This window comes from Photinus pyralis, unplaced genomic scaffold (genome assembly GCF_008802855.1).
Source record: "Photinus pyralis isolate 1611_PpyrPB1 unplaced genomic scaffold, Ppyr1.3 Ppyr1.4_LG4, whole genome shotgun sequence".
NCBI classification, from domain to species: Eukaryota; Metazoa; Arthropoda; class Insecta; order Coleoptera; family Lampyridae; genus Photinus; species Photinus pyralis.
In genome coordinates this window covers 29,485,864-29,507,285 of record NW_022170511.1, presented here as the reverse complement: position 1 = coordinate 29,507,285, position 21,422 = coordinate 29,485,864, and the positions used below count along the sequence as shown (strand labels likewise).

The window sequence follows — 21,422 nt, the reverse complement described above, 5'->3', positions numbered from 1 at the left end:
AAATTATTTAATTAAAGATGTTTTCCAAGGTATTATGAGACGGGTTCTATAAAACCTAGAGCGATAGGGGGCTCGAAGCCGAGGGTCGCAACTGCGCCAGTTGTTTCCAAAATTGCCGACTATAAACGAGAGTGCCCTTCTATTTTTGCATGGGAAATTCGTGATCGACTCCTCTCAGAAGGTGTGTGTAATAACGACAATATTCCCAGTGTAAGTGACTTCGACTTTCTATAAACTATTTAGTTGCATGTTCTTATTGAAAACATACGTATATATTTTGATTTGTTTTATGAATTTATATCCGTTATCATTGGCGCATTAAAGACGATATAGTTATATTAAAAACAATGACTTTTGCGGTACTTTCACATTACATTACATTTTTTTGTAGTGCACATAGGTATAACTGATTAATATATTATAACAAAATTAGATTTACAATTATTAATATAGATAGAAACGATTTGTGTGACCGCAAAAGGAACACACGAGTAACAAAGAGGAAACAATATTTATATAGATACCTACTTTGAAATGGTAGGTAATACATTCGTCATATTAAATGTCCAGAAGTTCCCAAAAATATTAGAAACTCAAAGAAAATCTGAGCATTGGAAAATGTTTGAAGAATGTCAGGAATTGACATGAAACCCAAATATAAGTTACTAATTTACACCTGAGGTGTAACCATATATGGAGTTGAAAGGTGTAGGTACCTATAGGTTAAGTTAATTTAGTAGCTTGAAAAAGTTAGCACCATAGAGGTACATTTTTCATTATTGTTTTTGGGTCAAGGGGTCAGCGTATACGCTACTGCTATAACGGCTTTATCGTTCTTTTTCCGTCATAATGGATTTTCGAACATGTGCCCACTTTTTGATATTTTTCTCGATTAGAGCGAAAACCTTTAGGTTTTCTTTGCGCATCAAAAATTATAGATATACTGTAATGAGAGCATTTATTTGCTTCAATTTTTTTGCGTTGAATTATGCGGATGTTAAAAAAGAGTCAAGGTCTCACGAACAGTCCACCAAACAAATATTACTTATGTTAAGGTCAAATTTTTATTTCGGCGAGCTTTCTTCCTATTCTCACGTCTGTCAATGAAGTAATAGTTCTAAATTGTATCTGGCGCCTCCTTGTCGGATTTTAGTGTTGAATTACAAGCTGGAAACAGGTCGTATTAAGTTACGTATGCCACGTTGCAAATTAAGCACAACTTGGTAAAAAATAAACTGAATTTGCAGATTCAGAGTTTCTGTAAACAGCCCGGAAAGCATAGAGAACCAATGAAAATTAATAAAACATCTCCGCCATTATTATTCCACCATTAAGTAAACGATTAGAAGAGCAGTCGTCGCCCTGATTAGTACGAGGTCCCGTTATATTTGCGTTCCGGTTAACCCAGCTTAAAAAAACAGTTTTAAGTAAAGTCCAAGCCGACCTAGTGGTCCATTTTAGACAATTGGCTTTTGGAAAATCAACATTTGTCCAAGTGGAAACGAGGTGAAAAAGTCCAAGTATAAAAAAGTGAATAATAATTCCGTAATATTCTGCGTAAATTGCGTTTAGGAGAACCAACGAATATTTATGCATTCCAGTGTGGGAATTAAAAAAACTCGCAATCGTGCCTATTTCAGTTAATAAAGAACATCGTCCACCATGCATCAGCAAATTCCGTGAAAAAACTTTATTGCGTATTGGTGCAGTGGAATAAAGTAAATGGGAGGTGAATTGTGTCACATGAAATTGCAACCAAGAAAACTGTTAGTAAATTTTAATAATAAAAGTTCATTATTAGTGCCGCTAAGGAAAAAAGGTAGTTAGTGTAAAAGAGATTTCCTAAACGTTAAATCAAGTTTTACTCAAGATCGATTTAATTGGAGTATGTATACAAATGCACTTTTAGGGACAGAATTGTACTGACCAACAAAAGAATTATCATCAGGAGCAAACCTGCATTTCCCAATCAATCGTCAAAAATCCAATCTTAGCGGTTATTTCGAGTCGGCGGGTTTTTAGGCATGCAATCCCTTGAAAACATCTGATATCTACCCCAGATTGATGAGTCACAAAAGTTAGCCAAGAATCCCAGATCTTTCACATCGACGATACCTTTACGATCCGTTGTAAAAGGTCAAGGTTGACCCGTAATTTCACTACGAGTAAAATTTTAAATGAGAGATTACCTTTCTCGACGGATTTAAAAAAATTGAAAAGAGCGTCTATACATATACGAGTATATGTCGGGAATTTTCAGAAAGGTATCTAGTAAAATTAATAGATTCACAAGAAATAGGAATTGAGACACAACGAATGTCTCAATAAGCTTTTTCACATTTATAACATGATTCACAAAAATTTGGAAAATTTCGTAGAAAGACTGCGAAGAAGACCCTAGATAATGTTTTCAAGGTTACGAACACATAGTCTATAAAGAGGTTTTTAAGAACGTCCTTTGTTTCTGAGAACATTAACCGAAGGGAAGCCGAAAGATTTCCAGGAAGACTTCGAACAACACAGGAATAATACTTACCTAAACGCTTTTAAGCTGTCTAATGAAATTACCACGGAGATCTTCACTTTTAAGATTTTTTTCGGAGAATAATTTCAGGAAGCATTCGAAAAGGATTTCGAAAGGGACTTTAAAGTTTTTGCGATGCAAGAAAGGTTTCTAAAGAGAACAAAAGATTTTCAGTATCATTTTCTAAGGTGGCCTATAAGATTATTTCTACGAACACTCCAAGAAGAATGAAACTTTTAAATAATTTGCAGGAGGTCTCTATGAAGATTACTACGAGATGGAGATTTCAAGAGGATTTCTGATAAGATTCGTGGGAAGGCTCTTAAGACGGTTTCAAAGGGGATGAAATATCGCCATTTGTAAGGAAAAAGCAGGTCGTTTTGAACATGACGTATTTCGTTAAGTTGTGAACAAATGCAACCGAATGCAAAACTCACACGTACCTTCTTTTTGCTTTTTGATAAGGATTCACCATTAGAAAACAAAACGTGCGCGTGCTATTATAAAAATTGCTTATAATCCATTTTTTTTAAATTTGGCTCTATTCTGAATTCTACGACTCAAACGGTTGGCCCAACAAAAACTTCTATTAAAACAATATTCATAATAACCCCATTCCACCTGCGAGCAATTGGGAGCGAGATATTTGCGAAAAACGTTCATGTTTATGACCTCAATTTTGGCCCTTAGGAACATTGTTAGATCAATGCACAAAATCTTGGGGGAGTCAAGTGAACGATCATGGGGACCTACTGCTAGCTGTGCTCTGACCCTGGGTGCCATAAAATTGCCACTACGGACTGCTTTATTTGATGACATTATTTTGAAAACGGTAAACCTTCACCTATGTTCAAGAGCTGAGACACGGGAAAACACATGAAGTAGAGAAATATACCTGCTGGCCAGACAATTAAATTTGATTTTAGGAAACAATGAAACAACAATGTAATCATAAACAAGAAACACAAATCAACATGTAATTGCTGTGGATTTTCATGTGGTAAATTTATACACGCGAGAACAAATGTCAGTTTACCTCGACGTTAGTCCGAAATATAAAGCAGATGAATTTCAATCTGACAAGGATTATATAAAAGGAGAGGCCTTTTTAGGCATACGAAGAGTGCGCACCCTAACAAAGGAAATCCTCAAGTTACATTGTCAACTGACTGAAACCCATTAACAGGCTCAACAAGTGACAATACTTCCGCTTTTGCTCAAATTCTTGTTTGTCAGAGGTTTAGGCGATTCTGCGGGTGGAAGAAAATAAGATTCAAAGGAAAACAATACACCCTACTAAATGGTGCCGTTGGTCGTCAATTTGTTGATATCCTAACAAAAGAGTTCCAGAATGTTGCACATGGAGCGTCTTTGTCTGAACTTCGAGATGCGACCAAACATATAACAGATAGATCTGAAGGAGGGGATCTTGATTTTAATGCTGTTATGGATAATAGAAGAACCGTATCCCCAACCCTAGATAGTAAACATTAGGCTGCCATGGCGAATCTTGCATTGAAATTGAACCCGAAATGAGAGAAGTAAGCGATGGTGTCCCTGCATTGTATGGATATTTCAAAGCTGTTGGGGTCTGGGAAGCTGGAAGATTTTTGATAATTGCATCCCTCCTATATTTCCCAAAATTGGGATGTGACATCCAGACACGTAAGAAATACGATACTGCTGCAAAGAACTTGAGAAGATCATTCCCACCTCTAATCTGTTCAGTAAAAAGTGTTTTCCGTCAAGAATATATGACATTTACCTCAAAAGAATGGCAAATACTTTGATGTGTAACAAGCGGAACAAAGCTTATTGACATTGTCTTATCCCGGAAGTCGCTCGCACCTTAATTCAGCTATTATTTAGAAAAATACTCTCAAAATACTATCCAAACCTGAAATGAGCCCATACTCAACATAATTTTATTTTATTTCTGAAAGAAATCTGAATTCCAAAATTATCTTGAATTTGTTATTTAGAGGATATAGATGGGGAATGGAAACTGTTAACTGATTAAATACGAAATCAATGTTTTAAGTTAAAATCCAGAATACCTACCACAGAAATGCTGATAGTTCCAAGTAATATGTTTTTCCAAATCTTAGCTTACTAAGAAATTCTAAACATTTACTAAAAAATGGGTTTTTTATTAAGAACAAAATGCAAGAGATCCGGAAACATTTGGTGGAGTTATTTTCATTGAAACTGGAAACCGCTAATGTCGCAGATAGCAGCGAAAAATAAAAAAGCGCCGATTAAATCTATTGATGATTTTCCATAATGGACGTTAGAATAATAATTAGTTGACATAACAGAGCTCGTTGTTATCCAAAAGCGCGCTTATTAAATTTGTAATTTTATCTACAAAGGCGGCCTTTCAATTCTAAAGAAGTTGTTTAGCTGTTGAGTATTTGCAAACACAGAAAGATAAATATCTTAAGGAAGCATGATAGGATCATCAATCGTTTTTGCCTTTGGTGATTTGTCGCACAACAAATAAGTAAATAGTTTAGAAGTAAAAGTAAATACTCGTAAACATCGCTATTAACTGTCTATGAGATTTACCTACTTTCGTTCCTGCGGGCTTCGCTGTTTGTATAACATGAAGCACATGTCAACGCTGTGCAAACTTTATTAGCGACAAGCGACAAGATCTGTTCTGTTTACTTTAGCGACGTGGAGGGATTCAGGTAGACGCAAGGGATCGGGATATTTTACCAAAATTCCTTTTAAACCCAGATTTATGAATACGATACGGCTACTTGAGTATACTATCGGTCTTTTGTATTTTTGACAATTGAGACATTTTCACTTTCGGCAGATTTTTGCCGATCCTTTGTCGCGCTTGATTTATTAGTTTCGATCGGAAGAAAAACACTCGTGGTATGGGTAAGAGCCAGTTGTTTTATTTATGAACTTTTTTATGGATGTAATTGGGAAGGTGAGAGGGCCGAAACGCACCTGGCGAAATAGTGTCGCACGTCCTCTCCCCATTATAATAAAAACAAACGAGCCCATCTGCCCAATACGAAATCCTTAATATCCGCCATTTTATACCCCTCTGTCCGAGCTCATCCCTCTTTTTAATCTGTATAAGGCGCAGGCTGTTAGACCGCTTTCACGCATTGCGTACCGCAGTATCGATGAGATGTGCAAGCATGCGCATTATTATTTGAATTTTAAGATTTATATTGGTTTTAATTGATTATGGTTATTGCCATAAACCAAAACGCAAATGGCGCGACAATAGGCAAAGAATCTGGGGCTTGAGCCCGCTCATACCTTCTTAATGGAGACGGATTCTAATCAAATTTTGCTAGTTACGATTCGTATTTTGACAAAAGCTCAACAAAGCGCCGCTTCATTAAGCTTACGTTTGTAAGTTAAACCGTACGGTTTAATGACGTTCTCGTTCTTCGTTACATAATAATCGACGACGCACGTTTCAACTATTTCCAACTGTTACATAATCGAGATAGTTGGATCTGTGGTTAAATTAACAAATCAATGAGCGCGCTTTGTCATTATACTATAAATTTAATTAAACGACAAAGGCATTTTAAAAGCTTTTTAAAGTCGCTGTCATTTTTCATTATTATTTTAAATTGTATAAGCTTTTCGTTCCATTGTGTAAATTATTACGTTATGTGGGAATATTCAGAATATATTTTTTATTTGGTTAATAAAGGTATTTTAATGGATGCAATTTTATTTGCATTATTTATTTTATTTGGGTGGGGACGGGGGGCAACTTGACTCCTCTACAAAACCCGTGCCGCTCCTTGCAACATAGGTACCTATCTATAGAAACTGGCGTCTCTTTGTTTTTGCCATTTAATTTTAGGGTAGGTAACGTTCGGATTTTAAATGCATATTAATGCAAAGCACACAATTATCGTATAGCTGTGATCGATTGTAGTCGCTAAATCAGACCCGCATTATTGAATTACCGCAATAATTAATGAAGTAACATTGAATGAATGTTTTGCTTTGGAAGTAATTTATGCTATGCCTAATATATAATTACATTAACTAATTAATAATTGAAAACCATTATTGGATTTTTTTTAAATATTTACTTTACCTAAATGAATTTATGTAACAGTGTTGAATAGTTGGAAACCTTTTAAACAAACGTTTTTTTTATTGGCGCCCTTTTAATTTCTCGAAACACAATTTTTGGGTTTCTGCTAAGTTTGCACGCCACTGTCAGTGAAAAAAGCATACCTATGCAGACTCAAGTTTGAAGTCTAATAAAGAACAACCGTTAGATTTGAATTTGAATCCTTAATAACAAACAGCGCGATTGCATTATGCATTGTTTTACAAAAATATTTCTAATTTATGTAATCTCAACGCGTTAACATACCTACTAAAATGTGATGCTGTATTTGTTTAAACTTGGAACCTGGCCATTTAAAACTGTTGAAACTGGTTATATGGTATTTGTTAAAGACGAAGACCCTCGTCTGCCATTTTATTTATGGCTGCACTGTTGTTGCATGCAACTTCCGTGATACGATCGTGTCAATGTTGAACGAAAAGACTACGTTTCCTGCCGCTTGTCACTTTACTGGCCGCACCTGTCACTTTACCGGTCGCATTTGTAACATTGCCAAATGTCTATAATGACTCCTGTCATCACTGACAGATTGACAGCGACGTGGGAAGTGAATAACGATTGGGGGGGGGGGGCAAAAATCAGCGACCATATGGAGTCTGAAAGGTCCCTCCCATGCAAAATTGTCTACGAATTAATGCAAAGCAGTGGGTTTTTTAAGAGACCCTGAAACCTGTTTATTTAATCAATCAAATAATGTATTTTTGAAAGAAAAGTTTTTAAAAAAATTTAAAAAAGTGTCGGAGTATGTCTAGTTATATGCAACTGAGCAACTCAGAGATACTTGACTCGATTGAGAAAACCAGAGCCATAGGTCATTAATATTTTATTTAAAAAATAATGAAGAACTAGAACATACAAAAGTGTCAAAAATTTTGTTCCTATTTATTGCACTATTGAACATTGTAAAGAAAAGCACGTATAAAAAATTAAATATATCTAAAAATTTTGCGCCTTTCCGCAGTTTTGCTGGCAAATTCTCTCAATATATCCTCTACTTCTACACTTTTTGTAATTTCTGCATGCACATGCAGTAGAAAATGTGTTGGTAACTTTTGAGTGATTTATCTACTCATTCTTCGAGGGGGCGCGGCCCCCCTTGTGTAAAAACTAAGGGGGCGGCTCGCCCCCTCTGACCCATACTTCCGACGTCGCTGCAGATTGACATTAATCAAAAGTTCTATATCAAAATTGAAATTTTATATTAAAATACGATTTCTGGTAAAATTTAATACAAAACTCGTTAGTAAAATGACATTACTTGACTCGGAAATTAAAGTACTCGGCCCCTCGTACTTTAATATTTCCTCGCCAGTAATGTGTCATTTTCCTCACTTTTTTGTAAATAACTGTTATTATTATTATTATTATTTTAATTTTTGATTGTTATTTTGTTTCTTGTTCTGTTAAACGTGGGCGAAATGTTAACTTTTCGTTCAACATTGACACGCTTCTATTCTGGGAAGTGGCTTATACACTCGAGGCTAAAAGAATTACAAATTATTTCGCCTTGAATCTTTACAATAAAATTTTCCTGGACTCCATTTGAAAATTGTTTTATAATCATTTGAGTAAATATTTTGAAGTTTCTTTAAAAGATTGTTGGGATGGGATCCAAGATTAATTTTAAATAGAATTTATATTTGACGCTGGGTAGTCGATAAAAGGGTTTTGCCGCGTCGACAAATTTCATTATCAATTAGCACAATATGTAGAAATGGGGTAAAAAAACCATATGAAACAACAAAAGTTGGCCAAAAGCACCAATAAATTTGATAATAAAATCATGCGCTCAAAAACCTTTGAAGGCATTTTTAATTTAGGCTATTTTGAGAATAGTCTCGATTTAAACTATGATTTAAAGAAAAAACGTTTTTATTATACCTGAATCACAATCTCCGTTTTAACCCTCCTAACACCGGGTGCCCCTAGCTGTTATTACATGTGTTTAATTTTTTCAAATTTTATAAGACTCAGTTACATTTGTCTTTACTCGTGTAGTGTTATGTACCTATCAAGTAAATACATAATAATACAAAAATGTTGAGTATATAGCCGAATATTTTAGAATGTCCGCCCAAAAACACGTTTGGGATCCGATCGGACCCCACCCGGTAATAGGTGTCCATAAAATTTTAATGTTGAAATTATTCATTCAATAGGTTTTCATTAAGTAATGTTTCCTTCATATTATCTTCTGATAACCTCATCATAATGATATATTGTCAAAAAATTCAAATTATAAGCGATTTTGCCAATTGCACTTCTCTTTTGTAATTTCCTATGAGATAAAGATTACTCAAAATCACATTATTAGCGTTTTGCTATAATCTTTGACTTTAAATCACCAAAAGTAACATCACTTCCGTACTGAAAACAGTTTGAAATAAAGTAGGTGCGCGAAAACCAGAAGAACGAAGCGCGAGAAAAGACGGATCAACCGAAAACGGAAGATGCTATTTGTGCCAGAGGAATAAAGATCAAAAAGATAAAGCACAATGTTCCCAGTGTAAGAAGAATATAAGAATATGTCTCAATCACATGGAAAGACAGTTACTTGTACAATGATTCAAAAAATTATATGTAATATCAAGTAATATGTATTTCCTTACTTTTTCAAAAAAAAAATGTTTATCAAACACCTTCTTTTTAATGCAAAAACAAAATATCAATTCTTCTGAATAATAAAACACGTACTAAGTCGGAGATAAAATTTGCAAGATAATGTCCGTTTTGTAATGAAAAAAAGACTGGGGTCCGCGCGGATCCCACCCGGTATTAGTTGTTTTATGCCCAGTTGCACCAACAAAATTAAGCAATGCTTAAAGTTAAGTCGAACTTAAAATGTATCGCAACGATTATCAAGACAATCGTTGCCATGGTATTTAAGTTATGCTTAACTTTAAGGGATACTTAATTTTGATGGTGCAATTGGCCATTAAACACTCAAATGCGTGCGAAAAAAGGCCTTTAAAACACACGTGCTTTAAAGTTGCTAAGTAATGATACTTCAAGTATGACTTTTGAACTATCATCTGGGTGAAATAAAAAATCCTCTTAGGTCGCTTTCTGTAAATGCAGAACATTTCTTTGGCTTGTACCTATCCTTTGGATGAAGCTTTCACAAACGCACGTAATTTAGGGTATGTTTCCAAATCTGTTCCAATTTTTAATCTCAGCATTGTTTGAAGTTTTGAATGAATGCTCCAAAAGATACAAGATTTAAATACCTTTAAGATTTCCTTCATATATACCAGCATTATCGATGCATTTAAAACTTTATTCGTAAGTAACTTCCTATTCATCCATGGAAACAACTTTTCATATTCTTTATAATAGGTTTTACTGGATTTGGATTTTACACCTACCAACGTTTGTTTAGATTTTACAAACGATTTAATGGACGGTGTATTATCTTTTTCAAGGGAAATCGTTTTATTCACAAAGACGATGATTTTGATAAGCAAACGTCAAGTGACATTTGCATGGCAATCGTGAAATTACGAACACCCAGCCCACTTAATTAGACATTTATTCGAGTATAACGTCAATATGATTTCATTGTATTTCCCTTATTTTTAAATTAAATTGCAGATATAATAAAAAATACCATACGAAACACGTGTATAATAAGAGGATCTAATAATACCAACCGTCAATGTATAAGGATGATATAAACGTAATTTAGTATTGTTTAATAAACATTTTTGTACCACGTTTATACAACATAAGAGAGTTACATCGCATTGGCGTTTGTTTCAAACGTTCAATTAACGTTAAATGCTGATGTTATAAAGTGTTATATGATGTAACGTTTGCTAAACGTAGGTATTTAGACGTTACAGAGAAACGTTCTTGAAGGCGGACATTAGCAGTCGCGGTGACGTTAATAGTAAGTTAATGGTACTTATACGCTAACGTTACAAGTCACCATTAAACGTTTATTAAACGCTAATGTTGCACAATTTTGTCATGTGGGTAAGCACCTCTGGGTCTTTGAGTTGCGAATGTCCTCGGCAGGCCGTCGTAGAATCTCGATCTCAACCTCTTCATGATTGCAACGCGAGAGCTTGGCCGCAATGACACGCTTACCGAACTGGACTTGGAAGCTTGCTTAACGTTACACGGCACCGAGAAATTTGAGAGAGCAGCAGTCTTTTAAAGAGTCTACTTGTATCCCTAATCAATTGCCCGAAATACTTGATACTGTAATGAGCCCGAAAAAATTGCCAATTAGACCCGGAAAGGTCGCGGGTGCGTTGCGCAGACCGAAGGACATTCTCAGGTACCGAAAAGCCGCGAACGGCGTCATAAAAGCGGTTTTGTCTTTGTCGTATTCACTGACTCGAACTCGATGATAGCCCCATCGTAACTCTTACGGTTGTCATATAGAAGGTTCACTTCGTAGAGTGGAGCAGATCATCCATGCGCGGAAAGGGATGACGGTCAACGCGTTAATCCGTCTCTAATGTACGCATAGTCTGGTGTTGCCATCTTTCTTTTGGGACCAAAACAACCGGGGAGGCCCAGGGTGTCCTCTATAATGTGTTTAGTAAGAGGTCATCACAGGGTCGTGATGGAGAGCGGGTCGATGTCGTTTTCAAGTTCTTCACTAACCAATTCATAACTATTTGGCGCATTTACTCCATAGAAGTCCAGGGGGGGGGGGGGCAATTTGATCGCATATATCCCGGTTTGCCGCAACCGTAGCACGTTAAGGGGTTCCAAGGCTGGGTAGTGACAAATGGTTGAGGTTTATGTAGTTTTGGGACACGTTTGCGACACTCTTCTTTCAGGTGCCCGATATTCTTACACAACGTGCACCATCCGAGTGGTGGGTGGCCACCGGGGCCCCTATATTACTTACTGGGCTTAAGGTTTCTTGAAATGTAATAATTTATTCACTGGAAAAATGTTCGGCAATAGGGGAATATCAAAATGGGTTTTAACAGCCAGCAAAAACGCAAATTAAAATGTTCGTGTATTCATGTACTGTATTAAGAAAGTAACGTATTCGCACTGTATTTATGGTTGAATATCAATCAGCCGTCCGGTAAATGGCACTATAAGACAAAAGTCCCTTTCTGCATAAATACGCCGCTTATTTTTGGTTTTTCTGGTAATGGCAACTCACAATGAATTTAAAAAGCACCCACAGCTATAATTTCGTCGAAATAGCGGCACACTCTTCCCTTAAAATTCGGTAATTAACATCAACTTTCGCGATAAAATGTCACTTACGATTACGTAGTTGACGATTCTTTCTTACACGGTTGTACTCTTAATTGAAAATGAATCTTTACGTGATCTAAAAATGTGGCGCTCAACTCACATAGTTTCGATTCGAAGGTTTTGCGAAGAATCTCTCACTCTCCCACCTAATATTTGGTGATGTTCCAACCGAGTTAAAAACCGAAACGGACCCAACGAGAACCAAGCTTCGCCTATGTTTTGTTTCATGCAGAGGTATGGTAGAAAGTCCCTCATGCTCCGTAAGGTCGGTTTCGAAAACCGGCAACACTGTGACTTTTCGACTTTTATCTGGTTTTACACTCGCTTCTTATTAAACGCGTTTCATTTTCTCGCATATTAGTTTCGTTCTCTTTTATTATGGGGTGGTGCACGTTGTCAATTCCGATACTGGCAAATATGTAAATTCAAAACCAAAATTTTCTAAGCTTAAAGCGACCACCTGTTACAACATGTCTACAGACCCCAAAAAGGATCGAGCGCGCTCAATCCGACGCCGACGCTCAACTGCCGAAGGTTGTTTGGGGGCTCACCGCCTTTTTCCTGTTCTGTTGTCATCTTCCTTTCGCCCCATTCGAGATCGTTTCGTCCAATCTAGCGCTACAGAATACGATGGCGAATTTTCCCCGTGCACTTCACCCCATCGATATTTAATGCCTTGAGACGAAGCACCTTCTCGAGTATGGAATTTGATTATTATGATTTTGTGATTTCTGACATGGTGTCAGGTCGGGAATTTTTGGCGCTGCCCTCGTGCTAATTGGTACATAATGTGTACAGGGTGGTTCTAATTCATGGTTCTCCATTGGGATGCCCGGTGTGAGATACAGTGTAGGTTAAGTGGGGGCAAAGCTTCCCTTTTTGTCACTAAAGAAACGCATTCGAATTTTTTGAAAAATCTTTGTGAATAACTGGGATATCACCGAAACACTGCAGATGGCAAGTTTCGTTTTCATTCTTCCTAGCTTAACTGGTGGAAAATGGACGGTTTCCGTTACCACCTTCTGTGGGCACTTTTTTTGGAGAACCTGAATGTATCAGTATTTACATTGGCATTCCTCTATAAGTGTATAACGTTAGATCCGCTGGATGTACAAGTTACAGGCTACAGACTATTCCATTCTTATTTTTTATGGACACCGTACTGGATTTTTGCGGAATGAGAGAAAGGACAAGAAAAAAAGTTCATTTGAATGATCACCATCATTGATTCAACAAGATCTAGTTACCCATAGATGTTTTGTGGACAAATGACAGTAAAAATTTTTTTTTTATTTTTTCTTTTAAATTTATTTAAAAGTACAGAGTGTGACATCTTTCAATCTTTGTCCTCTATATATTTCTGTAAAAGTAAATCTTAAAGACATTGAACAAGGTACTGTAGGTCTTTTCTGTGTGATATGGCAAACGGCATACTAGATTTTATAAATTTTCTAAACATTGAATCACGTATTTCTCCATTTATGTTGTGTATCAACCATATGCATATTTTATGTTGTCATATAAATATAAATTGATTGCTCTCTTTAAATAGGTATCGTAAAAAAATAAGCATTGTATTTAAAAAACAAAAGTTGCGTAGATTTTCTGTTAAACCGGAAGTGATGCCGGAAGTTGAATATATGCGATCAGATAGATCGTAATGTCACATAAAAATTTTATTTGACAAATTTTTCGTATCTCGCTAAATAAAAGAGATATTGAGGGACCCCCTTAACCCACTGTATATTATATCAGCATAATGAATTTTAAATTGCGAATGGTACTAACCCTTCTGTCAATTTGACGTAATGTTGCGTCGAGAAGTTAAAAAAAACTCAAAATGTGAGGCGATTTTTAATTGTGGAGCTCTTATGTGAAGTGGACGTGAAATTAGCAGTATATTACTATGTGCCCCACGTTGAACAACAAACAAAAATGATATGTGCAATGGCAAACGGTCACTAAACCCCTCACCTGTCCAGTTAGCTTAATTAAGTGTTAAAAGAAATAATAATTATAATTTTTCTAGAGCACATCCGCCACGAAGGAAATCTCGATATTGACGTAAATTTTATTAATTTGAGAAACTCAGCAGCCTTAACCGCCTCCAAAATTCTAAAGAATTAATTAACAACGTTTCAATTAACACCTTATGTAATTCTGTGTACGAAATAGAAAAATTTAACACGAACACTCTTATCTAGGTCGTAATTTGGGCTCGATTAATCACAAAACTAACCATGCACAGATAAAACAAATTTATTCAACAACAGCCAAAACTGAAAGAATGGATGACACTCAGGGATAAATTCAGATAAAACGCAACAAGCGATCGATTAAACAAATTAAATTTAAATAAAGTTTTAATCACCTTATCATCCGGTCATAATTGCGCTTTCAATATGATGATGCTTCTAAATTTCTTTTCTTTGACTGCATTTGAATCTAGATTAGATGACACTGACTTGGTTATAATTACAATTATAATATTGGCGCTTTGAAGGTGGAAAACTCGCTTTACCGGGCACGGGAAAGTTATTTTCATGAACGTAGACGACCGCTTCTGCTTGAACTCGACATATAACGTTCACTTAAATAACGACGTTAAGATGAATCTCTTATCGCACTATGTATTTAGCTTTCGTCTACAAAACCTTTAAAATTACACAAGACTGACTGTCTCTTCAAGAAGCTTCGATTAACGCTCGTTTGTTCTATTGGAAACAATTTCCCTTTTTCACTTATATTCTTCCTTCCTTAACAAACCATCTTCTTCGAAAGAATTAACATCTGCTTACCTCGGCGGTAACACGTGCATATCTTGAAACTAATTAGCTTACGCAGCGATAAGGATTCTTGTCGCATAGGACCTGAGATAACTTTTACAATAACAATAATACGTAAACCAAACTTTACAATACGCCAATTCTGAGCAACGACTTGTCCTGTCAACTTCAAGAATCTTAAGGATTGTTTCAAACCTTTGCGCATTTGTATTTGGTATGGTTCCATACGTAATATCAAAACTGCGACTTTCAATGGTTTTTCACCGGACGAATTCGTGATTAGAATCTGAAGTGTTTCTGAACTTCATTTGAACATAGGGTGTTCTTAAACGACGCACTAAAAATAATGCCAGTCCCTCTAGCAATTAATTGAACCAATGATATATAATTGGTCCAAAGTTGAACTCCTTCAGGATTACACCCTCATAAATTTTAGGCAGGGCAATTATATAGTAATAACTCGAGAATATACTTTGACAAATCGGCGTTACCACAATTTTGGAAATCCTTTCTCATGTACAAGATGATGAAAACTGGAAAATAATCAAAACGTTAGGAAGGAATAAATCAATAGAATATATAAAGTGAGCATAACAACATCATTCCCTTGACGAAATATGCGCTGAATATTTGCATTAGCTGTCGTCTTTTCGTGTCCCCAAAAATGCCATGAATTTGAATTGTCATTCTTCTACAACGCCATTTTTTGCGCTTGTATTATATTTTCCTTTCTATGGCCAATCAAATTCGGATAGATAATGCATATTTATGTTAAAATCACACTCAAAGCATACATAAACGACAAAAAATTACAAATGAACGATTTGCATTACATCGCTCATTTTATTGGCGGCGCTTAATTTATAATTTACACAAAACCCTCCGACGTTTTTGTTTGGTTTGAACAACAAATAATGATCCAAAAACTAAACTCTGTTTCAATATTGGCGGCTCGGCGTACCTATTTTAAAATGTAAATTAATTTGCTAGTTAACGTTGTTGCTGTACGAAAATCCCAAGCCCTTATTAGCAATTGTCCTGCACTTAATATGTAGTTTAATGTCTTACAAAACAGTTTCGAAATTGGAGGGCAGTTTCATCATTGACATAAATAGCTTTAGGGGACGAGAGCAGCCATGATAGGTCAAACAATTCGTGTGCAATCGAATGTGAAGAGGAAACGCCAGTGTAAGGAGGAAAACGTCTGTAAATGGGACCGTTTTCATCGTCGAGAGAGCAGACGTTCACAATCGAACGCTTTAACATGATCTTCAATGGATATTTGTCGACAAAACTGATAAAACTGTTTATTTTCAATCGGCGTGTTTTTTATTTGTTCGCCCCCGCATTTTTATTTAATACTTGCATCGCGGAAAGTATGCAATTTTCACTTATATTATGAGTATCGTACGCAGAAGCAGGTACATGACGAAAATTATTAAACTTTCATATTATAAAATGGGAAAATGCCAATACATCGAATCGCAGCACATCCTTCAACAGCAGGTCCACCATTTTCTGTAATCTCTGTCTATTTTTATAATCCCCTCGGTTGCGTTTCTGCACACCTCCCTGCCAGCGGTTACCCTGGCAACTACACCCCTCACATACCAACAGATACCGCGAATCTAAGCTCTTTTTGTTCATCGGTTCATCCTTAAATTTTCAACTCAAACATGTTTTGATTTCAAATTTTTGCACATTATATAATTGACTTGACCTAAAGGCGTGTTAAATGCAAATGATGAGAGTTTTCCGTAAACATGTAGATTTTATTAAGACAACGTGTGAGAAAAACGGTTAGATGCCATTGGTGTGGGGAATACTGTGGGGAACTCATGAAAAGAGTTCTGCACAATTGTTTCTATACCTACATCTCAGCTCAGTTATTGTTTATTCGAATGATGCGTATTTTGAACAAGTTAATTTGTAAAAGAACGGGTATCATCTCATTTAACGTAAAAAAAACGTGGCACTTATAATATTCGGGTTGTATAGGTTGTTCAAGTCTAATTAATTGACGTTTTGTACAACTTTGCACGTTAATTTCCAAATTTATTTTTAATTCAATGCTATGTGTGCCTACTTTCCAGTAGTCGAAGACATGGTCTGGCTGAAGATATTTTTTCACACCGTTACTACACGCAGGAATCTTTTACCAAAGCTTTAGATTAAATAGTAAATTAGTAAAAAAAAAAAGTAGTTTGCGAAACGGACGGACGGTCCGATGACCAAAGGTTCATAATGCTACTTACTCCACGTTTTCACAAAAAAAGCACTCCTGATGTTACATCAGCAAAAATAAATAGAATTTTCGCTTTTTTCCCGGAAAATACTGTTCCATCCCTCTCTCCTCAAACTACCACATTGCTTCTGACAATAATATGTAAATATGATAGGCACCTTACAACCCTGTGCCTAGCAAACTTACTACCTTTCCATGTTTTCAACAGCAAGAAACCATTACTTTGTAAGCTTAGAACATGTGTAGTAAAAACTGTAAAAAAAATGCCAAAGAATTAAATTTATAAATAGTGTAGTCATATTGCGAGTGCTACAGAAACTGTAAAAGCTACGGAACTAAGGAAACTGTAAGTCTTTAGAAACTTTATACTCTTTGAAGTCTTTCTGATTGAATCTAACCGAAGTCTTTATAGAATTATTTAATTTCTGAGAAGTTTTCATTGCATCTTCTTTGCAACTGGATTGTTTTTCTAAATTTTTCTTTGGAATTACCTTGCAATTTTCTTTGAATAATTTAATTTTTTAGAAGTCGTTTACGGAACCTTTTTGGAATATGTACCTTAAAATGTCAAGAATTTTGGAATTTTTTTGATAGGTATTATCTTTCCGCATCTTTAAAATTAATTAAATATTTTTGAGACTATTGTGGACACTGTATTCTATAGATCCATAGATAGGAGACAAGGTAAAGAGGGCATTAAAAAAATAGCTATGGTACTTGATATTCATTTTATTTTGATGTTTTATGGTTATACAGAGTGTTCCTAAATACGAAGTAAGTACGAAAGTTCTTTGGTTTATTTTATGACTAAAAGTTCATATAAACATAGGTCCACAAATGCTTTGTTATCGATCTACAGGGTGCTATAATTTTACGCCCTTTAAATCTTTTATTTATGAAAGCATAAGCTACAATTTCAAATGCCAGCTGCCAAAACTAAAATTTTAGTTTCATCTAGCTAACTAGCGAAAATTATTTTTTACTTTTTTCTCGATAAAGGTCAAAAATACGACAAAAACACAGGGGACCTCAGTTTCCAAATAAATAAGAAAATCGAATTCTAATTTTACGATCTACCAGTGGTGCACCAAAAATACATTACCCCTGAAAAATCAACACTCTGTAGTTTTTCACTACCATTGACATGATCAATTATGAAAGCCCATCAGCGTAACTTATATTTCAAAATTGTGCAGAATATCTAAGAAAACTGCATGAGACAAGCCTTATGAAAATGACTCCGTAGGGTCACACCGCTTTGACGCGGTTTATTGTTTAGCGAATAATATTTAAGATTTACCTGAAAGTTGTTTCCAATTGATAACACAACAGGATCAAAAATTAGCATTTCGTTTGTAAAAGCTTTAAAAATAAACTTAACTAAAATTTGTTTGCTTCGGGAATTAATTCGTACAAACAAGAAGAATGATAGAGATAAAAAAACCTTCAGTAGGTATTGTTCTAATCATGGATTTGAACACAATATTCTAATTATTTATTGCTTTTTTAGTTTGATGTTGAAGCTCGACGATTACGAGGTAACTAGAAGATCTTGAATAGGATGCTGTTGCTCTTGCACGTATAAAAAAATCTAATAGAAAAACTATATCTGGGTCGTACTTTGGATTCGATTAAGCACACAGTTAATTAAATGACAAAGACAAAAAATTATTCCGTAAAACATAAATCAAATGAAAGCAATAATGCTATATTTCGAACCTGTCTTTTCCACATACCACGCACGCAGACGTTTGATATACAATTAAATAAAGAAATCTTACTAACTTACAGTTACGCAATAATCCAATTACTGTAAAAACTTTGCGATATTCAGGCGATATTCAACTGACATAAATACGCTGACAGCTTTAGAAGCTTTATTACTTCTTTTTTATTATATTGGATTTTGATGACAAAAAAACCACTGACTTGTTGAATTTGGTTTACTCAATCTCCAACTACTTTTTCAGTTAACGAACAAAACGATTAAAAAAAACCTTTCTCCAAGTTTTACTAACCCACTTTACAACATTATAACTTAAATCTCTTAACCTCTTCTACACAACTTTATCATAATAACGATTAATTACGTCTTCAAGTAAACAAATCGGCCGACTGCCCAAAATTACCGCGTAACAAAAATCACGGTCTCCAACCGTCACAAAAAAATATTTCCACCATAAAATAATCTCCTTCTTTATGAATTTTCACATAAACCGCCAATCATTATTAGAGTTTAATAAAGCCAGATTCGACAGAACGCGTCTCGCGTTCCCATTCACGCCGACATCGTCTTAAATCACCTGCATCTTCTTATCAGGAGCACATGTGTATTAATTAAATTTCGCCAAACAACAAAATTTCTTATCGGAAATCACCAGATAAATCACGCAAAAATTCGACCAGATATCCCTTACTTCTAACACCTTATCTAGATTGAAAAATTTACAAAAGCGATAAAATTGAAACGAGAATTACGCATCGACACAAATTCAAAAAACAAACACTGAAATACAAATTCAAACGAAAGTATCACACTGTGTATTTGTTCCTAAAAATCCACCATATTTACGTAAAAAAGTGAGACATTTTACATACAGGGTGGCTCAACCTTGTTAAAGGGGCTGAAACGAAAATAACGTCTGCGTGACGTAGTTTACACAACAATGTCGAACTATTTAAAATGAAAACGAATGACACAAACACACGAACTCAGGGCCGTAGCCAGAGGGGGGCAAGAGCGGGTAACCCGTTCTAGGGACCCACTTTACCCGCTCTTAAAATTTACTTAAAATAACACAATGTAGCAAGCATGCATAAAAATGAGTGCATAAATAAGGATTTAGATCGATATTGGGCAATAAAGTGATGGATACTAAAATTAATTCTTGATAGTTGCCCATCTGGAACCATAAGCTTTCGTATAGTGAAAACCAGTCGATACGAGTTCTTCTTTCCAAGAAAATCGGTACATAAATAACAATTTTGACATTTTTTATGAACAAAAATACACGTGGACTATTTCTTGGGCACTGGGCAATTGAATTTTCCCAAGAAAATCGATGCATAAATAACGATTTTGACATCCTTTGGCTAAAAATATTTTGGTCACCAAAAATAGACATGTATCATTCCTTGGTCATCGAGAAATCGAGTTTGATTTTTTTTTCAGCAAAATTGGTGCTTAAATAATAAAATTTGGCCAATTTAACACGTGATGAATACCAAAGTTAATTTTTGATAGTCGATACGAGGTCTAGGGACTGAGCTATAGTATGGAACGACACGCTTCCATAAAGAGCAAGGTTAGCTTGCTTCTGTTCAGATTGCGATAGAGGACACTAGTCAAAGCTAGGTAGTACAGAGGACCAAGATCTAACGGCGAGTCAAGACTTGCTCATTTTTGTTTAATTTCAAAATCCAGGGACGAACTGCGAAACAACAAAAACGCAAAATCTGGGCCTGATACTACAATACTGCCTTTTCTAAACCCAAACATGTATCAAAAGAACATAATCAATGAGATATATAGGGTGGTTCAAATTTGTGGCTCATCATTGAAATTCCGTAACGGCGAGATATGCAGTGTAGGTTAAATGGGGGTATTGTTTCCTCTTTTTTTGACTAAAAAACGTGTTTGAAAGTTTTTTGAAAATAACCATGAACATTTCGTTTTCAATTTTCCTAGCTTAAACGGTTGGAAATGGACGTTTCCCATTAACATCCTCTATGAGCACTGTTCCTTTCTTATTTCCTATGGACACCATATTGGATTTTTACGGAATGATAAAAAAACAAATTCATTTGAATGGATCGCCTTCAAAGCCATGTTGGTTCAGCAAGATCTAGTTACCTGTGGACGTGTGACACGTCATTGTTCTTCTTTTTTGTTCTCTATCTCGATCCATAAAAATTCAATATGGCGTCCATAAGAAACAAGAAAGTAGTAATAATGTAGCTTCTTCCTACATCTAGTGTTTTATGAAAATTCTTATAAATTCTCAGAAAAAAGTGCCCATAGAAGGTGCTAACGGGAACCGTACATTTCCGACCGTTTAAGATAGGAAAAAATGAAAACGAAATTCTGTTTAGTTTTTCAGTGAGATATTTTCAAAGATTTTTCAAAAATTTTGAATGCTTTTTTTAGTCATAAAAAGGGGCAATTTTGCCCCTATTGAACCTATAATGGTATCCCATCTCACCGTTAGGGATATCCCAATGGTGTGTCACGAATTTGAAACACCCTGTACACCAATTAATTTACACTACCTTGTGATTTTATTGTGTTGACACTACAATTTTTTGAGAACATTTTTACTAGGAGAACAGAGCACGTTTTCGAGGGGAATAAAAGGCTCATATTTACCAATCACTATCACGGAACCAGTCAATTCTTTTCAGAAGGGGTGTTTAAACTTAGATGAAAATAATAAAATCACAAAACAAGTAGGTACTTACTATACAAAAAACCAAATGACGAAACTATATAGAATAGAAGCAAATTTGGTGAAA

At 35.4% G+C, this 21,422-nt stretch overlaps 1 protein-coding gene across 6 annotated transcripts in view; it reads left to right on the top strand.

The window, feature by feature from the left end:
- The window catches only part of LOC116169887 (paired box protein Pax-6), an 80,138-nt gene that overhangs the window by 21,496 nt on the left and 37,220 nt on the right, over positions 1 to 21,422 (top strand). For 3 of the 6 annotated variants that reach the window (XM_031486074.1, XM_031486070.1, XM_031486075.1), the window contains one exon: positions 30 to 210. In XM_031486074.1, coding sequence (XP_031341934.1) covers positions 30 to 210 — 181 coding nt within the window. Of the gene's footprint in view, positions 1 to 17; positions 211 to 21,422 lie in introns of all 6 variants that reach the window. The other 3 variants (XM_031486071.1, XM_031486072.1, XM_031486069.1) reach the window with 1 other exon arrangement.